Consider the following 24,654-nt stretch of genomic DNA (forward strand, 5'->3'; position numbering starts at 1 on the left):
CTGGGTAGCGGCCACAGGCTGCAGGTCGCTCTGGGTCGGTGCGGGTCACAGAGGAACGGTGGTAGCTGATCACACGTAGCATATGATGAACTGGACACGGTGCAAACAAAAGATAGTTAGTAGTGTACAGGATGCACCTGCCAGGCAGACTCCGACAGGATAGGACTAGGAGGAAGCAAACGAGACGATAGCTTGCTTCTGGCATGAGAAACACAAACGAGAATCTGACACCGAAAGTAGCAGGAACAGAGAGAGAAATAGAGACCTAATCAGAGGGAAAAAAGGGAACAGGTGGGGAAAGGGTGAACGAGCTAGTTAGGGGAGATGAGGAACAGCTGGAGAAGGAGAGAAAGAGAAGGTAACCTAATAAGACCAGTAGAGTGAGACAGAGTGAAGAGAAAGGACAGGAACAGACATAATAAGACATGACAGTACCCCCACTCACCGAGCGCCTCCTGGCGCACTCGAGGAGGAAACCTGGCGGCAACGGAGGAAATCATCGATCAGCGAACGGTCCAGCACGTCCCGAGAGGGAACCCAACTCCTCTCCTCAGGACCGTACCCCTCCCAATCCACTAGGTACTGATGACCACGGCCCCGAGGACGCATGTCCAAAATCTTACGAACCCTGTAGATAGGTGCACCCTCGACAAGGATGGGGGGGGGGAGGGACGAGCGGGGGCGCGAAGAACGGGCTTAACACAGGAGACATGGAAGACCGGGTGAACGCGACGAAGATATCGCGGGAGAAGAAGTCGCACTGCGACAGGATTAATGACTTGAGAAATACGGAACGGACCAATGAACCGCGGGATCAACTTGCGAGAAGCTGTCTTAAGGGGAAGGTTCTGAGTGGAGAGCCATAATCTCTGACCGCAACGATATCTAGGACTCTTGGTTCTACGCTTATTAGCGGCCCTCACAGTCTGCCGACCTGACCCCCTTCCAGGTGCGCTCGCAACGCTGGACAAAAGCCTGAGCGGAGGGGACGCAGGACTCGGCGAGCTGAGATGAGAACAACGGAGGTTGGTACCCGAGGCTACTCTGAAAAGGAGATAGACCGGTAGCAGACGAAGGAAGCGAGTTGTGGGCGTACTCTGCCCAGGGGAGCTGTTCTGACCAAGACGCAGGGTTACGAAAGAAAGACTGCGTAAGATGCGACCAACAGTCTGATTGGCCCGTTCGGCTTGACCGTTAGACTGGGGATGGAAGCCGGACGAGAGACTGACGGAAGCCCCAATCAAACGGCAAAACTCCCTCCAAAATTGAGACGTGAACTGCGGGCCTCTGTCCGAAACGACGTCTGACGGAAGGCCATGAATTCGGAAAACATTCTCGATAATGATCTGAGCCGTCTCCTTAGCAGAAGGGAGCTTAGCGAGAGGAATGAAATGAGCCGCCTTAGAGAATCTATCGACAACCGTAAGAATAACTGTCTTCCCCGCTGATGAAGGCAGTCCGGTGATAAAATCTAAAGCGATGTGAGACCATGGTCGAGAGGGAATGGGAAGCGGTCTGAGACGGCCGGCAGGAGGAGAGTTCCCAGATTTAGTCTGCGCGCAGACTGAACAAGCAGCGACAAATCGACGCGTGTCACGTTCCCGAGTGGGCCACCAGAAACGCTGGCGAATGGAAGCGAGCATACCCCGAACGCCGGGGTGGCCGGCTAACTTGGCAGAGTGGGCCCACTGAAGAACGGCCAGACGAGTAGGAACGGGAACGAACAGAAGGTTCCTAGGACAAGCTCGCGGCGACGGAGTGTGAGTGAGTGCTTGCTTTACCTGCCTCTCAATTCCCCAGACAGTCAACCCGACAACACGCCCCTCAGGGAGAATCCCTCGGGTCGGTGGAGACTTCAGAAGAACTGAAGAGACGAGATAAAGCATCAGGCTTGGTGTTCTTTGAGCCCGGACGATAAGAGATAACGAACTCGAAACGAGCGAAAAACAGAGCCCAACGAGCCTGACGCGCATTAAGTCGTTTGGCTGAACGGATGTACTCAAGGTTCCTATGGTCAGTCCAAACGACAAAAGGAACGGTCGCCCCTTCCAACCACTGTCGCCATTCGCCTAGGGCTAAGCGGATGGTGAGCAGTTCGCGATTACCAACATCATAGTTACGTTCCGACGGCGATAAGCGATGAGAAAAAACGCGCAAGGATGGACCTTGCCGTCAGAGAGGAGCGCTGAGAAAGAATGGCTCCCACGCCCACCTCTGACGCGTCAACCTCAACAACAAACTGTCTAGAGATGTCAGGTGTAACAAGAATAGGTGCGGATGTAAAACGATTCTTGAGAAGATCAAAAGCTCCCTGGGCGGAAACGGACCACTTAAAGCACGTCTTAACAGAAGTAAGGGCTGTGAGGGGAGCTGCCACCTGACCGAAATTACGGATGAAACGACGATAGAAATTCGCGAAGCCGAAAGCGCTGCAGCTCGGCGCGTGACTTAGGAACGGGCCAATCAATGACAGCCTGGACCTTAGCGGGATCCATCTTAATGCCCTCAGCGGAAATAACGGAACCGAGAAAAGGGACAGAGGAGGCATGAAAAGTGCACTTCTCAGCCTTCACATAAAGACAGTTCTCTAAAAGGCGCTGGAGGACGCGTCGCACGTGCTGAACATGAATCGGGAGAGACGGTGAAAAAATCAGGATATCGTCCATGTAAACAAAAACAAAAATGTTCAGCATGTCTCTCAGGACGTCGTTAACTAGTGCCTGAAAGACAGCTGGGAGCGTTAACGAGGCCGAAAGGAAGAACCCGGTATTCAAAGTGCCCTAACGGAGTGTTAAACGCCGTCTTCCACTCGTCCCCCTCCCTGATGCGCACGAGATGGTAGGCGTTACGAAGGTCCAATTTGGTGAAAAACCTGGCTCCCTGCAGGATCTCGAAGGCTGAAGACATAAGAGGAAGCGGATAATGATTCTTAACTGTTATGTCATTCAGCCCTCGATAATCCACGCATGGGCGCAGGGACCCGTCCTTCTTCTGAACAAAACAAAACCCCCGCTCCGGCGGGAGAGGAGGAGGAGACTATGGTACCGGCGTCGAGCGAAACTGACAAATAATCCTCGAGAGCCTTACGTTCGGGAGCCGACAGAGAGTATAATCTACCCCGGGGGGGAGTAGTTCCCGGAAGGAGATCAATACTACAGTCATACGACCGGTGTGGAGGGAGAGAAGTGGCCTTGGAACGACTGAACACCGTGCGCAGATCGTGATACTCCTCCGGCACCCCTGTCAAATCACCAGGCTCCTCCTGTGAAGAAGAGACAGAGGAAACAGGAGGGATAGCAGACATTAAACAGGTCACATGACAAGAAACATTCCAGGATAGGATAGTATTACTAGACCAATTAATAGAAGGGTTATGGCGAACTAGCCAGGGATGACCCAAAACAACAGGTGTAAAAGGTGAACGAAAAATTAAAAAAGAAATGGTTTCGCTATGATTACCAGAGACAGTGAGGGTTAAAGGCAGCGTTTCACGCTGAATCTTGGGGAGAGAACTACCATCTAAAGCGAACAAGGCCGTGGGATCCCTTAACTGTCTGAGAGGAATGTCATGTTCCCGAGCCCAGGTCTCGTCCATAAAACAGCCCTCCGCCCCAGAGTCTATCAAGGCACTGCAGGAAGCAGATGAACCGGTCCAGCGGAGATGGACCGGAAAGGTAGTGCAGGATCTTGAAGGAGAGACCTGAGTAGTTGCGCTCACCAGTAGCCCTCCTCTTACTGATGAGCTCTGGCTTTTACTGGGCATGAGGTGACAAAATGACCAGCGGAGCCGCAGTAGAGACAGAGGCGGTTGGTGATTCTCCGTTCCTTCTCTTTGGCCGAGATGCGGATACCCCCCAGCTGCATAGGCTCAGCATCCGAGCCGGCGGAGGAGGGTGGCAGTGATGCGGCAGGTGGCAGTGATGCGGAGAGGGGGGCAACGGAGAACGCGAGCTCCTTTCCACAAGCTCGGCGACGAAGATCAAACCGTCGCTCTATGCGAATAGCGAGAGCTATTAAGGAGTCCAGGCTGGAAGGAACCTCCCGGGAGAGAATCACATCCTTAACCTCGGCGAGGAGACCCTCCAGAAAACGAGCGAGCAAAGCCGGCTCGTTCCAGTCACTAGAGGCAGCGAGAGTGCGAAACTCAATAGAATAATCCGTTATGGATCGATTCCCCTGACATAGGGAAGACAGGACCCTGGAAGCCTCTTCCCCAAAAACAGAACGGTCAAAAACCCGTATCATCTCCTCCTTAAAGTCCTGATACTGGTTAATACACTCAGCCCTCGCCTCCCAGATTGCCGTGCCCCACTCACGCGCCCGTCCGGTAAGGAGAGAAATGACGTAGGCGATGCGAGCTGTGCTCCTGGAGTAAGTGTTGGGCTGGAGAGAGAACACCACATCACACTGAGTGAGGAATGAGCGGCACTCAGTGGGCTCCCCAGAGTAACACGGCGGGTTATTGATCCTGGGCTCCGGAGACTCGGAAACCCTGGAAGTGGGCGGTGGATCGAGGTGGAGTTGGTGAACCTGTCTTGTGAGGTCGGAGACTTGGGCGGCCAGGGTCTCAACGGCATGTCGAGCAGCAGACAATTCCTCCTCGTGTCTGCCTAGCATCGCTCCCCTGGATCTCGACGGCGGAGTGAAAAGGGTCCGGAGCCGCTGGGTCCATTCTTGGTCAGATTCTTCTGTTATGTACTTGAGTGAAGACCCAAAAGCGGTTTAACAGAAACAGAGTTCTTTTAATGAAAAAACAGGAATGGCATAGATCCTCTGAAGAATAGCTGGGTAGCGGCGACAGGCTGCAGGTCGCTCTGGGTCGGTGCGGGTCACAGAGGAACGGTGGTAGCTGATCACACGTAGCATATGATGAACTGGACACGGTGCAAACAAAAGATAGTTAGTAGTGTACAGGATGCACCTGCCAGGCAGACTCCGACAGGATAGGACTAGGAGGAAGCAAACGAGACGATAGCTTGCTTCTGGCATGAGAAACACAAACGAGAATCTGACACCGAAAGTAGCAGGAACAGAGAGAGAAATAGAGACCTAATCAGAGGGAAAAAAGGGAACAGGTGGGGAAAGGGTGAACGAGCTAGTTATGGGAGATGAGGAACAGCTGGAGAAGGAGAGAAAGAGAAGGTAACCTAATAAGACCAGTAGAGTGAGACAGAGTGAAGAGAAAGGACAGGAACAGACATAATAAGACATGACAAGTTCATTGAAATGGGATAGTTAATTGAGATTGGATAGTTCATTGAGATTGGATTGTTCATTGAAATTGGATAGTTCATTGAAATTGGATAGTTCATTGAGATTGGATAGTTCATTGAGATTGGATAGTTCATTGAAATGGGATAGTTCATTGAAATGGGATAGTTCATTGAGATGGGATAGTTAATTGAGATTGGATAGTTCATTGAAATGGGATAGTTCATTGAAATGTGATAGTTGATTGAGATTGGATAGTTCATTGAGATTGGATAGTCCATTGAAATTGGATAGTTAATTGAAATTGGATAGTTAATTGAAATTGGGTAGTTCATTGAAATGGGATTGTTCATTGAAATGGGATTGTTCATTGAAATGGGATTGTTCATTGAAATGGGAGAGTTAATTGAGATTGGATAGTTCATTGAAATGGGATAGTTCATTGAAATGGGATAGTTCATTGAAATGGGATTGTTCATTGAAATGGGATAGTTCATTGAAATGGGATTGTTCATTGAAATGGGATAGTTCATTGAAATGGGATAGTTCATTGAAATGGGATAGTTCATTGAAATGGGATTGTTCATTGAAATGGGATAGTTCATTGAAAGTACAAAATGCTTCTTTATTATTAAGACCCAATACAGAGTTTATTTACTTAACCACTGATGCAGTTTCTGCATTCTTTGTAATTTATTTTCACCATAAAATATTTTGAGCGATCCCAGATCCTTACATTCGTGGAATTGCTGTTGAATATAACTGACAGAAGTGTGGGACTTCTCTGTCTCCAGGTAAGATCAGTGATGACGAGGCCAAGACGTCGTCCCACCTCAACATAGTAGGCATGGTGGGTTCTATCGACAATGACTTCTGTGGCACAGACATGACCATTGGGACAGACTCCGCCCTCCACCGCATCATAGAGGTGGTGGATGCCATCACCACGACCGCACAGAGGTGAGGAGAGGAGAGGTCATCCCTGTCACACACGGTTTCTGTTGTCTCTTTGACACCTGGTTTATAACAAAGAGGTTTCATCTGTTGTTCTCCTCAGTCACCAGAGGACCTTCATCCTGGAGGTGATGGGTAGACACTGTGGCTACCTGGCCCTGGTGACTGCTCTGGCCTGCGGTGCTGACTGGGTGTTCATCCCAGAGATGCCCCCAGATGAGGGATGGGAGGGGCATCTGTGCAGAAGACTGGCTGATGTATGTTTACAATCACAGACAGACTGACACTAGCCTTCTGGACAGGATTCTCTTCTCTTCTTCTCTTCTCCTATTCTCCTCTTCTCTACTCTTCTTCTCTACTCTTCCTCTCTTCTCTTCTCATCCTCTTCTTCTCCTCCTCTTCTTCTTCTCCTCTTCTTTTCCTCTTCTTCTTCTCCTCTTCTCCTCTTCTTCTTATTCTTCTTTTCTTCTCCTCCTCTTCTTCTTCTCCTTTCTCCTGTTCTTCTCCTCTTCTTCTCTTCTACTCTTCTTCACTTCTTCTTCTCCTCCTCTTCTTCTTCTCCTCTTATTCTATTTTCTTCTTCTCCTCTACTCTTCTCCTCTTCATCTCTTATTTTCTATTTTCTTCTTCATATTGAAGTACTTTTTAAATACAACACATTACACCACAATCTTTCATTCCAGTTATCTGTTTCCACCCTTGGTACCTAATCACCAAGCTGGCGTCTTGTGTCTCTGACAGCAAAGGGCCAGAGGATGTCGTCTGAATGTGATCATTGTGGCAGAGGGAGCTATGGGCAGAGATGGAAAACCCATCGGCTCTGAAGACATCAAGATGGTCAGCAAGCTCTCCCTCATATTACTGTTCCTAGCAGTTCAAATGGTTTTGTTTGCTTGTTTGTTAAGACCTCTTTTAGAGTAGTCTCGTCCACCAACCATTTCACTCTATGTGGACATGGTTACTTTTAGCCCATTTAGCCCAAATATTACCTCAGAGTTAAACCATTAATATTCTACTGTGTTGTCTACCAGGGGTTGAATAGGGTTAAACAGTCAGTTGCTAGCAGCTCTCTGTGTGTTTACGTTTGTAGTTGGTGGAGAAGAATTTGGGCTTTGACACCCGTACTACTGTCCTGGGACACGTGCAAAGAGGCGGTACCCCCTCCGCCTTCGACAGAATCCTGGTAGGTCTCTCCCTCTCTTCTCTATTTCACCCTCTCTCTCTCTCTCTCTCTCTCTCTCTCTATGCATATGAGCAAAAGCATGTCTGACTGTGTAATGTGATGTGTCTGTGTGTGCATGTGCGTGTAATGGTGTTTGTGTCTGTGTGTTCTTCCCAATCCCCATTGCAACAGGATTTGTGTGGAGGCTCTGTTGGTGTGTGTGTGTCTCTCTCTAATGATGGTGTGTTGTGATTGTGTCTGACTGTGGTGTCTCTCTAATCCTGGTGTGTGTTCTCCCCCAGGGCAGCAGGATGGGTGTGGAGGCTGTGATGGCCCTGTTGGAGGCCACTCCAGAGACCCCGGCCTGTGTGGTCAGTCTGTCCGGTAACCAGGCCGTCAGACTGCCCCTCATGGAGTGTGTCCAAGTGGTCAGTATCAGTAACTAAGCCCCATCAGCTGTTGTATGTGTGCCATTCTAATGTGTTCACCTATATCTGAGCACCCCCCCCTCTCTGTCTCCTCAGACTAAGGATGTGACTACTGCCATGGCTGAGAATAGATGGGAGGATGCTATCAAGCTCAGAGGAAAGTAAGTACACTAGCCTACTTTTACCAATCTAACAATGTTTGAAACTACTACATCTGAGTGGGATGTTACATCACTGTTTTTGTTGGCCCTGTCCAGGAGCTTTGAAAACAACTGGAACACATACAAGATGCTAGCCCACATCAACCCTCCAGATACCAAGGTACGGGACAACACCTACACAATTAACACAGGAGTTGCATTAAATTAGTTACAAAACTAGAGCACTAACAGATCAATATGTCACCATTCTCTCCTCTCCTCTCCTCTCCTCTCCTCTCCTCTCCTCTCCTCTCCTCTCCTCTCCTCTCCTCTCCTCTCCCCCTCTCCACCTCTCCTCTCCTCTCCTCTTCTCTCTACCTCTTCTTTCATCTTCACTCCACCTCTCCTCTCCTCTCCCTTTCTCTCCTCCTCTTCTCCACAACTTATTTCCTCTTCTCTCCACCTTTCCTCTCCCCTTCTCTCCACCTCCACCTCTACCTCTCCTCTCCCCTTCTCTCCACCTCCACCTCTCTTCTCCCCTTCTCTCCACCTCCACCTCCACCTCTCTTCTCCCCTTCTCTCCACCTCCACCTCTCCTCTCACCTTCTCTCCACCACCTCCTCTCCTCTTCACTCCACCTCTCCTCTTCTCTCCACCTCTCCTCTTCTCTTCACCTTTCCTCTTCTCTCCACCTCTCCCCTCCAGAGCAACATTAATGTGGCCATAGTTAACGTCGGTGCCCCCTGTGCTGGTATGAATGCTGCCGTGCGTTCTGCAGTGAGGATTGGAATCATTCAGGGACACAATATGCTGGCCGTTCATGACGGGTTTGAGGGTCTCGCTCACGGAAATGTACGTACACATTACTAACTATGCACTGCACTCTACGCAGAGTCCATTCGTCTCAGCCTAAACTCCTCTTTTGATCAGGGCCTGTACTCATAAATCATCTCAGAGTAGGAGTGCTGATCTAGGATCAGGTCCCTTTTGTCCATTTAATCCTATACATAATGGTATATAAGGCTCGGATGCTTTGTTGTTTAGAGAACCAGGTCATCTATAATCTAAAGATAGAACAAGGCCTGGTACAATAACTCTTGTCCAGTGAAGCTTGAAACCTCTGACCACTGATCTTTACCCCTTGACCAGATCAAGCCCATCACCTGGACAGGAGTGTCAGGCTGGACTGGGAAGGGAGGCTCTGAGTTGGGCACCAAGAGGTATAACATCATATCTCTTTTTCAACTCAGTTTGTATTGTCAACTGGGTTGGAACTAATTATTTATATATACACTAGATGACTAACAGGTGTCTTGTTTTGAAGCCACTGCGCCTCCATCTTGGCATTCCCTACCATAGTAAAAAATTATATCTCTACTTGTTTTTACCATGTTTATTCTATTACAGACACCCTAATGCATACTTTTAAATTATTTTATGTGATCATTGAGCATTTTAAACATAAAAATAAAAATGAAAAAATATATAAAAAATGTTTCCTTATAGTATAATATTTTGAAAGTACTAGTGTTACTGTCCCCACTGCAAAACAACAACATTTTGTCCTTGAAACATTTAATTGAAATAGAGCTAGCCAGCTTGTAGTCCTAAAACACATAAATAAGTTACCTCTGTTTTGTTCAGACATCTTTAATGGCAAAATTGAATGTGGAAAAAATAGTGTTTTTGAAAATAAGGTCCGAGGTTAAAACAGGCTTAGGAGATCGTATACGTTTTGTTCTATGATATAATAGCAGTCAGTTAACATGACCTTTATGATGCCTTTATGTGATGTATGTGTTTGTCATTACTATGTACACTACCAGTAAAAGGTTTTCGAATAAGGGGTTTCTTTATTTGTATTGTTTTCTACATTGTAGAATAATAGTGAAGACATCAAAACTATTAAATAACACATATGACAGTAATCATGTAGGAACCAAAAAAGTGTTAAACAAATCTAAATATATTTATATTTGAGATTCTTCAAAGTAGCCACTTTTTGCCTTGATGACAGCTTTGCACACTCTTGGCATTTTCCCAACCAGCTTCACCTGAAATGCTTTTCCAACAGTCTTGAAGGAGTTCCCACATATGCTGAGCACTTATTGGCTGCTTTTCCTTCACTCTGCAGTCCAATTCATCGCAAACCATCTTGATTTGGTTGAGGTCGGGGGATTGTGGAGGCCAGGTCATCTGTTGCAGCACTCTCACTCTCCTTCTTGGTAAAATATCCCTTACACAGCCTGGAGGTGTGTTGGGTCATTGTCCTGTTGAATAACAAATGATAGTCCAACTAAGGCAAAACCAGATTTGATGGCGTTTCGCTGCAGAATGCTGTGGTAGCCATGCTGGTTAAGTGTGCCTTGAATTCTAAATAAATCACAGAAATTGTCACCAGCAAAGCACCCCCCCCCCCCCACCAGTCTAAAGTCCTTGTTTCTTGGCCCAAGCAAGTCTCTTTTGTTATTGGTGTTCTTTAGTAGTGGTTTCTTTGCAGCAATTCAACCATGATGGCCTGATTCACAGTCTCCTCTGAACAGTTGATGTTGAGATGTGTCCGTTACTTGAACTCTGAAGCATTTATTTGGGCTTCAATTTCTGAGGCTGGTAACTCCAATGAACTTCCTCTGCAGCAGAGGTAACTCTGGGTCTTCCTATCCTGTGACGGTCTTCATGAGAGCCAGTTTCATCATAGCACTTGATGTTTTTTGCTACTGCACTTGAAGAAACTTTCAAAGTTCTTGAAATTTTCCGGATTGACTGACCTTCATGTCTTAAAGTAATGATGGACTGTCGTTTCTCTTTGCTTATTTGAGCTCTTCTTGCCATAATATGGACTTGGTCTTTTACCAAATAGGGCTATCTTCTGTATACCACCCCTACCTTGTCACAACACAACTGATTGACTCAAACACATTAAGACTGAAAAAAAAATCCACTAATTAACTTTTAAGAAGGCACAACTGTTAATTCAAATGCATTCCAGGTGACTACCTCATGAAGCTGGTTGAGAAAATGCTGTGCAAAGCTGTCATCAAGGCAAAGGGTGGCTATTTGAAGAATTTCAAATATAAAATATATTTGGATTTGTTTAACACTTTTTTTGGTTACTACATGATTCTATATGTGTTATTCCATAGTTTTGATGTCTTCACTATTATTCTACAATGTAGAAAATAGTAAAAATAAATAAAACCATTGAATGAGTAGGTGTTCTAAAACTTTTTACTGGTAGTGTAAATTCCCCAAAATTCCCATAAAGTGACGTTAGCTGGTAAAGATTATCTCATTGAACAAAAGATTTGAGATCTCCTAAGCCTGTGTTTTCCACATACCTTATTTTTCGCCATTTATCCAAAAACGGCATTCAATTTTCTCATAGGCTTTGTCCAACAAACCGTGTCGGAGTTAGTGCCTACAAAAAGACGCCATTACTATTTCTCTCTATACTGGAGAATTCCATTCATTCCTATGGAGGACTGCTCCTACTTGGGAGTGTCAATATGGCCGACTGTTGGCTTCAAAGCCATTCATTGGCCAATACATATTATCAGCAATCCAGGGTTTGTAAAATGTAAAAATATTTTTTGAGCAGAGATTAAAAAATATTAACCCTTCCTCTGCTTGTGAGTACTGTATATCACTGATGTTTCACACAATAACTGCTGTCTGCTTCTTCATTTGAAGAGTCCTGCCTTCAAAGTACATTGAGGAAATCAGCTTGACTATTGCTAAGTTCAATATCCACTCTCTGGTAATAATTGGAGGGTTTGAGGTAAGAGTCCTAAGACTACCCCATCACATGCATGTCTTCTTTGATATGTGGTTGTCTTACCTACTTCAGAACATTAAATTGAATTTGATAAATGACTAAGGTGTCAATGTAATGTATAACCACAAAACCACAAAACCAAGTAGGCCCGGTACCTCAGTAGTGTCTCCCACTGCTGTACTTCCCCTCCTTTCACCTCTCTCTCAAAATCAAATCAAATTGTATTTGTCACATGCTTCGTAAACATCAGGTCAAGACTCTCCCCTCTCCTCCTGTCCCCTCCCCAGGCGTTTATGGGTGGTCTGGAGCTGGTGACAGCCAGGGAGAAGTATGAGGAGCTGTGCATTCCCATGGTGGTCATCCCCGCCACCGTCTCCAACAACGTACCCGGCTCCGACTTCAGCATCGGAGCTGACACCGCCCTCAACACCATCACCTCGGTGAGTACTGTAAAACATCAAAACCATCACCTAGGTCAGTACCGTAATACATCAACACCATCACCTAGGTCAGTACTGTAATACATCAACACCATCACCTAGGTCAGTACCGTAATACATCAACACCATCACCTAGGTCAGTACTGTAATACATCAACACCATCACCTAGGTCAGTACTGTAATACACCATCACCTTGGTCAGTACTGTAATACACCATCACCTAGGTCAGTACTGTAATACACCATCACCTAGGTCAGTACTGTAATACACCATCACCTTGGTCAGTACTGTAATACACCATCACCTAGGTCAGTACTGTAATACATCAACACCATCACCTAGGTCAGTACTGTAATACATCAACACCATCACCTAGGTCAGTACTGTAATACACCATCACCTAGGTCAGTGCTGTAATACAACAACACCATCACCTAGGTCAGTACCATAATACAACAACACCATCACCTCGGTGAGTACCGTAATACATCAACACCATCACCTAGGTCAGTACCGTAATACAACAACACCATCACCTCGGTGAGTACCGTAATAAATCAACACCATCACCTAGGTCAGTACTGTAATACACCATCACCTATGTCAGTACTGTAATACACCAACACCATCACCTAGGTCAGTACCGTAATACATCAACACCATCACCTAGGTCAGTGCTGTAATACAACAACACCATCACCTAGGTCAGTACCATAATACAACAACACCATCACCTCGGTGAGTACCGTAAAACATCAACACCATCACCTAGGTCAGTACCGTAATACATCAACACCATCACCTAGGTCAGTACTGTAACACATCAACACCATCACCTAGGTCAGTACCGTAATACATCAACACCATCACCTAGGTCAGTACCATAATACATCAACACCATCACCTAGGTCAGTACTGTAATACACCATCACCTTGGTCAGTACTGTAATACACCATCACCTAGGTCAGTACTGTAATACACCATCACCTAGGTCAGTACCGTAAAACATCAACACCATCACCTAGGTCAGTACTGTAATACATCAACACCATCACCTAGGTCAGTACCGTAAAACATCAACACCATCACCTAGGTCAGTACTGTAATACATCAACACCATCACCTAGGTCAGTACCGTAATACATCAACACCATCACCTAGGTCAGTACCATAATACATCAACACCATCACCTAGGTCAGTACTGTAATACACCATCACCTTGGTCAGTACTGTAATACACCATCACCTAGGTCAGTACTGTAATACACCATCACCTAGGTCAGTACCGTAAAACATCAACACCATCACCTAGGTCAGTACTGTAATACATCAACACCATCACCTAGGTCAGTACTGTAACACATCAACACCATCACCTAGGTCAGTACCGTAATACATCAACACCATCACCTAGGTCAGTACCGTAAAACATCAACACCATCACCTAGGTCAGTACTGTAATACATCAACACCATCACCTAGGTCAGTACCGTAATACATCAACACCATCACCTAGGTCAGTACCATAATACATCAACACCATCACCTAGGTCAGTACTGTAATACACCATCACCTAGGTCAGTACCGTAAAACATCAACACCATCACCTAGGTCAGTACCGTAAAACATCAACACCATCACCTAGGTCAGTACTGTAATACATCAACACCATCACCTAGGTCAGTACTGTAATACATCAACACCATCACCTAGGTCAGTACTGTAATACACCATCACCTTGGTCAGTACTGTAATACACCATCACCTAGGTCAGTACTGTAATACACCATCACCTAGGTCAGTACCGTAAAACATCAACACCATCACCTAGGTCAGTACTGTAATACATCAACACCATCACCTAGGTCAGTACTGTAACACATCAACACCATCACCTAGGTCAGTACCGTAATACATCAACACCATCACCTAGGTCAGTACCATAATACATCAACACCATCACCTAGGTCAGTACTGTAATACACCAACACCATCACCTAGGTCAGTGCTGTAATACAACAACACCATCACCTAGGTCAGTACCATAATACAACAACACCATCACCCCGGTGAGTACCGTAATACATCAACACCATCACCTAGGTCAGTACCATAATACAACAACACCATCACCTCGTTGAGTACCGTAATAAATCAACACCATCACCTAGGTCAGTACTGTAATACACCATCACCATCACCTAGGTCAGTACCATAATACATCAACACCATCACCTAGGTCAGTACTGTAACACATCAACACCATCACCTAGGTCAGTACCGTAATACATCAACACCATCACCTAGGTCAGTACCATAATACATCAACACCATCACCTAGGTCAGTACCGTAATACATCAACACCATCACCTAGGTCAGTGCTGTAATACAACAACACCATCACCTAGGTCAGTACCATAATACAACAACACCATCACCTCGGTGAGTACCGTAATACATCAACACCATCACCTAGGTCAGTACCGTAATACAACAACACCATCACCTCGTTGAGTACCGTAATAAATCAACACCATCACCTAGGTCAGTACTGTAATACACCATCACCTAGGTCAGTACTGTAATACACCATCACCATCACCTAGGTCAGTACTGTAATACACCATCACCTAGGTCAGTATTGTAATACACCAACACCATCACCTAGGTCAGTACTGTAATACACCAACACCTAGGTCAGTACTGTAATACACCAACATCAACACCTAGGTCAGTACTGTAATACACCATCGCATAGGTCAGTACTGTCATACACCAACACCATCACCTAGGTCAGTACTGTAATACACCAACACCTAGGTCCGTACTGTAATACACCATCACCTAGGTCAGTACTGTAATACACCAACACCTAGGTCAGTACTGTAATACACCAACACCTAGGTCAGTACTGTAATACACCAACACCATCACCTAGGTCAGTACTGTAATGCACCAACACCATCACCTAGGTCAGTACTGTAATACACCAACACCTAGGTCAGTCCTGTAATACACCAACACCTAGGTCAGTACTGTAATACACCAACACCAACACCTAGGTCAGTACTGTAATACACCAACACCTAGGTCAGTACTGTAATACACTAACACCTAGGTCAGTACTGTAATACACCAACACCTAGGTCAGTACTGTAATACACCAACACCATCACCTAGGTCAGTACTGTAATACACCAACACCATCACCTAGATCTGTACTGTAATACACCAACACCATCACCTAGGTCAGTAGTGTAATACACCATCACCTAGGTCAGTACTGTAATACACCAACACCATCACCTAGGTCAGTACTGTAATACACCAACACCATCACCTAGGTCAGTACTGTAATGCACCAACACCTAGGTCAGTACTGTAATACACCATCACCTAGGTCAGTACTGTAATACACCAACACCATCACCTAGGTCAGTACCGTAATACATGTACACCATCACCTAGGTCAGTACTGTAATACACCAACACCATTCCCATTACATCACCAACATCTGGTTTGTGTTCAGTTGGGAGAAAATGTTTTGAAACTGTGAGATGCTGCTGTACCTGAGCTTGTCCCGTAAGAAAACAAATGTTCAATTCTCCATTGCAAAACATTTTCCTATGATGTGAGTCACACATCACATCACCCAACTCAATGCCATAGTCCAAACCATAACTACCAAGTTCTGTAGCACCTGTGAGACCTGCTTAAAATGTATGTAATGTCTGTCTTCAACTGAAGCAGTTTAATATGTGCTTCAAATGAATCATCACTATGCCCCTATCCTCGCTACGCTCACTTTTGCTTCTTCCCTCTCTCCCCCTCTCTTGATTCCTGATTCCCCTTTAACAGACCTGTGACAGGATCAAGCAGTCAGCAGCAGGCACCAAGCGTCGTGTGTTCATCATTGAGACCATGGGAGGGTACTGTGGTTACCTGGCTACCATGGCAGGTCTGGCTGCAGGGGCGGATGCTGCTTACATCTATGAGGACAAGTTTGGAATCAGGGACCTCGAGGTGAGATGATGGATACACTCTTTCTCTCTCTCTCTCTCTCTCTCTCTCTCTCTCTCTCTCTCTCTCTCTCACTCTCTCTCTCTCTCTCTCTCGCTCTCTCTCTCTCTCTCGCTCTCTCTCTCTCTCTCGAACTCTCTCTCTCTCTCACTCTCTCTCTCTCTCTCTCTCTCTCGCTCTCTCGCTCTCTTTCTCTCTCTCTCTCTCTCTCACTCTCTCCGATGTCATTGAGAGCTTTAGACACCGTGTACATAAAGAATACTACAGTATGCTAGCTTGTGAAAATCTTTGGGCCAGTGTCCCGGACACAGATTAAGTTTAGTCCTGGACTATCCCATATAAAAAACTGTAGTGTTTCTGTGGACTTGACTGTAGTATTCAGTGCAGTATACTGTAGTATACTGTAGTATGTACAGTTAAATATAGTATAATTACTGTAGTAAAATAAAACGGTAGTATTTTTGCAGACTATATTAGTAGTTACTGTAGTGTTTTTGTTTTATTATCTTTGACATAGAAGTGGAGGCTTTCTCCTTCAGGAAACCTACTGGAAGAGCATCTTTCCATAACCTGTTGGTAGTTAGGACTGGGGTCTGAACAGATAGTTCAGAGCTTCAGCTCTTTTCCATTACCTGTTGGTAGTTAGGACTGGGGTCTGAACAGATAGTTCAGAGCTTCAGCTCTTTTCCATTACCTGTTGGTAGTTAGGACTGGGGTCTGAACAGATAGTTCAGAGATTCAGCTCTTTTCTATAACCTTTAGGAACACAATATATGGTCTATACTTGCATGTAGGTTTCTCACTTGACACAGATTGCTATATGGGGGAGGGGAATTTGCAGGGAATATACAAATTAAATACTGTAGTATTTACTATAGTTTAAAAAAGTGTTGTGTTTTTGCGGACATTACTGTAGTATTTACTACAGGTTTTTTTGCATATAATACTTTCGTATTTACTATAATATTCTACAGTATACTACAACATTTTATAGTAAGTACTACAAATGATTGAGGGATACTACAGTGTGTACACCTTTAAAAAAATATATAAATATCTTTTTAAATATTTTTTTAGGAGGTAGCTTTAATATTGCAGGTTGTTTGTGTCTTCCATCAAAGTAATTGTCTGCATCATTTCCAATCCCCCATATATATATATTTTGTAAATGTACAGTACCAGTCAAAAGTTTAGACACATCTACTCATTCAAGGGTTTTTCTATATTTGTACTATTTTTACATTGTAGAATAATAGTGAAGACATCAAAACTATGAAATAACACATAAGGAATCATGTAGTAACCAAAAAAGTGTTAAACAAATCAAAATATATTTTAGATTCTTCAAAGTAGCCACCCTTTTCCTTGATGACAGCCTTGCACACCTGTTTTTGCCATATATCTTTCAACTGTGCTGTGTTACTTCACAAAAGTTTTTAACCTTTGTCAATACAAATAATCTGGGTAGCCATTTGATGAATTGTTCAGCAGTCTTATGGCTTGAGGGTAGAATCTGTTAAGGAGCCTTTGAGACCTAGACTTGTCGCTCCGGTACCGCTTGCCGTGCGGTAGTAAAGAGAACAGTCTATGACTTGGGTGACTGGAATCTTTGACAATTTTTTGGGGCCTTCCTCTGACACCGTCTAGTATATACAGTGCCTTGCGAAAGTATTCGGCCCCCTTGAACTTTGCGACCTTTTGCCACATTTCAGGCTTCAAACATAAAGATATAAAACTGTATTTTTTAGTGAAGAATCAACAACAAGTGGGACACAATCATGAAGTGGAACGACATTTATTGGATATTTCAAACTTTTTTAACCAATTGAAAAATTGAAAAATTGGGTGTGCAAAATTATTCAGCCCCCTTAAGTTAATACTTTGTAGCGCCACCTTTTGCTGCGATTACAGCTGTAAGTCGCTTGGGGTATGTCTCTATCAGTTTTGCACATCGAGAGACTGACATTTTTTCCCATTCCTCCTTGCAAAACAGCTCGAGCTCAGTGAGGTTAGATGGAGAGCATTTGTGAACAGCAGTTTTCAGTTCTTTCCACAGATTCACGATTGGATTCAGGTCTGGACTTTGACTTGGCCATTCTAACACCTGGATATGTTTATTTTTGAACCATTCCATTGTAGATTTGCTTTATGTTTTGGATCATTGTCTCCATCAGGTTTTCTTCCAGAATGGTCCTGTATTTGGCTCCATCCATCTTCCCATCAATTTTAACCATCTTCCCTCTTCCCTGTTGAAGAAAAGCAGGCCCAAACCATGATGTTGCCACCACCATGTTTGACAGTTGGGATGGTGTGTTCCCACCTCAGCTGTAGATCTCTGCAGTTCATCCAGAGTGATCATGGGCCTCTTGGCTGCATCTCTGATCAGTCTTCTCCTTGTATGAGCTGAAAGTTTAGAGGGACGGCCAGGTCTTGGTAGATTTGCAGTGGTCTGATACTCCTTCCATTTCAATATTTCGCTTGCACAGTGCTCCTTGGGATGTTTAAAGCTTGGGAAATCTTTTTGTATCCAAAGGCTTTAAACTTTTAGTATCTCGGACCTGCCTGGTGTGTTCCTTGTTCTTCATGATGCTCTTTGTGCTTTTAACATACCTCTGAGACTATCACAGTGCAGGTGCATTTATACGGAGACTTGATTACACACAGGTGGATTGTATTTATCATCATTAGTCATTTAGGTCAACATTGGATCATTCAGAGATCCTCACTGAACTTCTGGAGAGAGTTTGCTGCACTGAAAGTTAAAGGGGCTGAATAATTTTGCACGCCCAATTTTTCAGTTTTTGATTTGTTAAAAAAGTTTGAAATATCCAATAAATGTCGTTCCACATCATGATTGTGTCCCACTTATTGTTGATTCTTCACAAAAAAATACAGTTTTATAACTTTATATTTGAAGCCTGAAATGTGGCAAAAGGTCGCAAAGCTCAAGGGGCCGAAAACTTTCGCAAGGCACTGTAGGTCCTGGATGACAGGAAGTTTGGCCCAAGTGATGTACTGGGCCGTACGCACTACCCTCTGTAGCGTACGGCCCTTATGGTCGGATGCCGAGCAGTTGCCGTACCAGGCAGTGATGCAGCCGGTCAGGATGCTCTCAGTGGTGCAGGTGTATAACTTTTTGAGCATCTGAGGACCCATGCCAAATCTTTTCAGTCTCCCGAGGGGCAAAAGGTGTTGTCATTCGCTCTTCACAACTGTCTTGGACCATGATAGGTTGTTGGTGATGTGGACAACAAGGAACTTGAAACTCTCGACCCGCTCCACTACAGCTCTGAATATGTGAATGGGGGCGTTCGACCCTCCTTTTCCCGTTGTCCACGATCATCTCCTTTGTCTTGCTCACGTTGAGGGAGAGGTTGTTATCCTCCCACCACACTGCCAGGTCCTGACCTCCTCCCAATAGGCTGTCTTAACGTTGTCAGTGATCAGGCCTACAGTACCACCGTAGTGTCGGCAGCAAACTTAATGATGGTGTTGGAGTCGTTCTTGGCCACACAGTCGTGGGCGAGCAGGGAGGAGGGGACTAAGTATACATTATATGAATGTTTATAGGATTCCTCTATATAAAAGTATACATGATATGAATGTGTCCTGACTGACTGGCTATGGTTTACAGATGAACGTAGAGCATCTCGTGCAGAAGATGAAGACAGACGTGAAGAGAGGTTTGATTCTCAGGTGGGTTTCATTCAAGCATTCATTCATTTATTTATTCAGTCATTGATTCATTTATTTATTTATTCATTCATTCATTCATCCAGATCTCAATCTGCCATACTTGTTCTTTTCCAAAACTCTTCCCTCCCACCTTCATGTTACATTTTTGGCATTTAACAGATGCTCTTATCCAGAGTGATTTCCTTAGTGGGCCCATAAAAAGTTAAATGGGATTCCATTGCACTTTCAACTCTACAAATTGCTGTCACAAAAACGGTTGTGTTATATAGCAAATGTTCCCACTCTGGTTAAATTGTTTAACTTGGGTCAAACGTTTCGGGTAGCCTTCCATAAGCTTCCCACAATACGTTGGGTGAATTTTGGCCCATTCCTCCTGACAGAGCTGGTGTAACTGAGTCAGGTTTGTAGGCCTCCTTGCTCGCACACTCTTTTTCAGTTCTGCCCACAAATTTTCCATGGGAATGAGGTCAGGGCTTTGTGATGGCCACTCCAATACCTTGACTTTGTTGTCCTTAAGCCATTTTGCCACAACTTTGGAAGAATGCTTGGGGTCATTGTCCATTTGGAAGACCCATTTGGGACCAAACTTTAACTTCCTGACTGATGTCTTGAGATGTTGCTTCAATATATCCACATAATTTTCCTCCCTCATGATACCATCTATCTTGTGAAGTGCACCAGTTCCTCCTGCAGCAAAGCACCCCCACAACATGATGCTGCCACCTCCGTGCTTCACGGTTGGGATGGTGTTCTTCGGCTTGCAAGCCTCCCCCTTTTTCTTCCAAACATAACGATCGTCATTATTGGTAAACAGTTCTATTTTTGTTTCATCAGACCAGAGGACATTTCTCCAAAAAGTAAGATCTTTGTCCCCATGTGCAGTTGCAAACTGTAGTCTGGCTTTTTTTATGGCAGTTTTGGAGCAGTGGCTTCTTCCTTGCTCGGCAGCATTTCAGGTTATGTCGATATAGGACTTGTTTTACTGTGGATATAGATACTTTTGTACCTGTTTCCTCTAGCATCTTCCCAAGGTCCTTTGCTGTTGTTCTGGGATTGATTTGCACTTGTCGCACCAAAGTACGTTCATCTCTAGGAGACAGAACACATCACCTTCCTGAGCGGCATGATGGCTGCGTGGTCCCATGGTGTTTATACTTGCGTACTATTGTTTGTACAGTTTAATGTGGTACCTTCAGGCGTTTGGAAATTGCTCCAAAGGATGAACCAGACTTGTGGAGGAAGTTTGAAGGTAGACCTTGAAATACATCCAGAGGTACACCTCCAATTGACTCAAATTATGTCAATTAGCCTATCAGAAGCTTCTAAAGCCATGACATAATTTTCTGTAATTTTCCAAGCTGTTTAAAGGCACAGTCAATATTAAAGATACAGTGAATCATAAGTGAATTACTCTTTCTGTAAACAATTGTTGGAAAAATTCATTTTGTCATGCACAAAGTAGATGTCCTATCTGCCAAAACTATAGTTTGTTCACAAGAAATTTGTGGAGTGGTTGAAAAACGAGTTTTAATGACTCCAACCTAAGTGTATGTAAACTTACGACTTTAACTGTATATCAGGGACCCAAAGTTTACGTCAGTATCATGGTTATTATATGAATATTTGCTCATAAAGGCGTTTCCACCCCTATTTCACACATAATACATTTTACCTATTCAAAACGATCCCACCATCTCTTTGCCCAAACGAGAAAACCCTCGAGCGTCAGCCCCGCCTCCATAGCCATCTTTCATCGAGGATTGCCATGTGTATCCTACCAGAGTCCTTAGCAGGATAGTTTTAAACCCTTTAATGCTTAGATGGAAACCCGGTTACAGTAAGCAAATCATTCCTCCATAAAGCAGCTATCAGCAAAGTCAGTGCTCGTGCTCTGTATCCTGTTTGTGGTCAGGAATGAGAACTGCAATGCCATGCCAATTCAACTGTAAATATACAAAATATTCATGTTTTGATCACATTTGTACTCCTTTCAACTGTCTCAGGGATAAGAACTGCAATGCCATGCCAATTCAACTGTAAATATACAAAATATTCATGTTTTGATCACATTTGTACTCCTTTCAACTGTCTCAGGGATGAGAACTACAATGCCATGCCAATTCAACTGTAAATATACAAAATATTCATGTTTTGATCTCATTTGTACTCCTTTCGACTGTCTCAGGGATGAGAACTGCAATGCCATGCCAATTCAACTGTAAATATACAAAATATTCATGTTTTGATCTCATTTGTACTCCTTTCGACTGTCTCAGGGATGAGAACTGCAATGCCATGCCAATTCAACTGTAAATATACAAAATATTCATGTTTTGATCTCATTTGTACTCCTTTCGACTGTCTCAGCGATGAGAACTGCAATGCCATGCCAATTCAACTGTAAATATACAAAATATTCATGTTTTGATCTCATTTGTACTCCTTCCGACTGTCTCGGGGATGAGAACTGCAATGCCATGCCAATTCAACTGTAAATAGACGGAATATTCATGTTTTCCTCTGTCTCAGGAATGAGAAATGCAATGTCAACTACACTACAGACTTCATCTTCGCCCTCTATTCTGAGGAGGGTAAAGGTGTCTTCGACTGCCGCAAGAACATCCTGGGACACATGCAACAGGTCAGTTAACAGTCTGCTCACAAATGGCACCCTATTCCCTTTATAGTGCACTACCTTTGACCAGGGCTGTGTTCAAAGAAGTGCTCTATGTAAGGAGTAAGTGCCATTTAGGATGTAACCACAGTTTCAATTAATTACAAGAGTGCTCCTAATTGGGGTTAATTCCATTTCAAGTAATTCAATTGAGAAAGTAATCTGAAATTCCAATTTTCCCTTATTACTTATAAAACTTAACCAGAACATGAAGTACATGAACTTTAGTTGAGTAATCCAACCTCAACTCTCCCCTCCCCTGTCCTCTACTCTCCCCTCTCCCTCTCTAACTCTCCACTCCCCTGTACTCCACTCTCCCCTCTAACTCTCCCCCTTGTCATCCACTCTCCCCTCTCCCCCTCTAAATCTCCCCTCTCCCCCTCTGACTCTCCCCTCCCCTGTCCTCCACTCTCCCCTCTCCCCATCTAACTGTACCCTCCCCTGTCCTCCACTCTCCCCCTCTAACTCCCCTCTCCCTCTCTAACTCTCGCTTCTTTCCTCCCTTCTTCTCCCCCCCCACCTTTGTCCTATTCCCTCTCGCCAGGGCGGAACCCCGACACCTTTCGACAGGAACTTTGGTACAAAGATGGGCTCCAAGGCTGTTCTGTGGCTCACAGAGAAACTCAAGGAGATGTACAGACATGGTAAGACAGGCTGTGGGGTGTCACCATTAAAACATACTGAGATAAAGGAATGAGAGGCATTTTGCTGCACCCAAATACACATCGTTTTGAATTCACTCTTAGGTTTCAAAAGGGTTCTTCGGCTGTACTCATAGTAGAACCCTTTTTGGTTCCAGGTTGAAATATTTGGGGTTCCATATAGAACCCTCTGTGAAAAGGGTTCTACCTGGAACCTAAAGGGGTTATTCAAAGGGTTCTACAATGGGGACTGCCGAATAACTGTTTTAGGTTCTAGATAGAACCCTTTTTGGTTCCATGTAAAAACCCTTTTCCCAGAAGGTTCTACATGGAACCTAAAATAGTTCTACCTGGAACTAAAAAGAGTTCTACCTGGAACCAAAAAGGGTTCTTCAAAGGGTTCTACTATGGGGACAGCCAAATAACTGTTTTAGGTTCTAGATATAACCTTTTCTTCTAAGAGTCTAGTTTTTACCTGCTGATACCAGTTGTTAGTTTGTCCCATTGAGTATAACGCCATGTGACCCCATCTGTCACCCTGCCTTCTCTCTCCTCCAGGTCGTATCTTTGCTAACACCCCAGACTCTGCCTGTATGCTGGGCATGAGGAAGAGAGCACTGACCTTCCAGCCGTTGGCTGAGCTTAATGAACAGACAGACTTCGAGTAAGATCCTTTCATTCTCAGAGATTTCTTCTTAGAAACCCAAGGCACTATGATGCTAAAACATGAGAGTGGCAGTTGCTGACTGTTGCTCACTCTCCTCAACATTAATTGAGTCATACTTTAACACCCTGTTCATACTGATCCACAGTTCAAGTGGATATTGTGAGTGCATATCCCTCAACGAAAAGGAACGTTCCCTCTTCTCTTTCTGACTACATCGTTGTTTTCACATTATGTATATAGACAATGGTATGTAATGATTTAAAGGTAAAAAAAGTGGTGAAGTGTCACTTTAACATCCCTCTACCCCCCTCTGCTGTCCTGTCCAGGCACCGCATCCCCAAGACATCGTGGTGGCTGAAGCTGAGGCCCATCATGAAGATCTTGGCTAAATACAATATCAGCCTGGACACATCTGAGCATGCCCACATGGAACATGTGATCAAGAAGAGGGTGTCGATGCCTGCACCACTGATGAAGAAGCACAAGGAGGAGGTAGAGGAGGAAGAAGAATAGGGGGAAGATGAGGAGCAAGAAGAGGAGGAGGAGGAAGAGGAAGAAGAGTCATTTATTTTTATTACATTTATGTGTGTTTTACATGTATGTTTGTTTTACATGTATTTTTCTGGATTATTTAATCATCTGAACCAGAGTTACATTATTTTGTGCCCGTTGTTTCCTTTCTGATCTCCTTGGTCTTCTCAACAATTTTTCCTCGCGAACTCTTTCTTCACGTCTGAATCAGTTAACTCGGTGGGCTTCCCTGCTCTGGGAGACAGTTTTGCCTTTCTTCAAGAATTAAACACTTGTTACTATTTTGACTCTTGTGATTTATTTTTCCA

General features: G+C 44.5%; 1 protein-coding gene across 1 annotated transcript; it reads left to right on the forward strand.

Moving 5' to 3' along the window:
* Positions 1–6,001: 6,001 nt before the first annotated feature.
* On the forward strand, positions 6,002–24,619 carry LOC135503971 (ATP-dependent 6-phosphofructokinase, muscle type-like). The gene is made up of 17 exons (XM_064922184.1): positions 6,002–6,171; positions 6,269–6,422; positions 6,907–7,002; positions 7,256–7,348; positions 7,630–7,755; positions 7,852–7,916; positions 8,013–8,076; positions 8,601–8,747; positions 9,045–9,115; positions 11,586–11,673; positions 11,958–12,110; positions 15,976–16,140; positions 19,772–19,833; positions 22,363–22,474; positions 23,052–23,151; positions 23,707–23,812; positions 24,142–24,619. Exons 1-17 carry the CDS (start codon positions 6,059–6,061, stop codon positions 24,326–24,328), a joined length of 1,902 nt encoding a protein of 633 aa, XP_064778256.1. The 5' UTR covers positions 6,002–6,058; the 3' UTR covers positions 24,329–24,619.
* The last annotated feature ends 35 nt before the right edge of the window (positions 24,620–24,654 follow it).

Source organism: Oncorhynchus masou, chromosome 18 (genome assembly GCF_036934945.1).
Source record: "Oncorhynchus masou masou isolate Uvic2021 chromosome 18, UVic_Omas_1.1, whole genome shotgun sequence".
Classification (NCBI taxonomy): domain Eukaryota; kingdom Metazoa; phylum Chordata; class Actinopteri; order Salmoniformes; family Salmonidae; genus Oncorhynchus; species Oncorhynchus masou.

Coding starts and splice junctions, on each gene's coding strand:
- LOC135503971 (XM_064922184.1), top strand. CDS start 6,059: ATGGTGGGTTCTATCGACAATGACTTCTGTGGCACAGACATGACCATT. Junction 12,111..15,975: donor CCCTCAACACCATCACCTCG/GTGAGTACTGTA, acceptor CCCCTTTAACAG/ACCTGTGACAGGATCAAGCA. Junction 19,834..22,362: donor AAGAGAGGTTTGATTCTCAG/GTGGGTTTCATT, acceptor CCTCTGTCTCAG/GAATGAGAAATGCAATGTCA.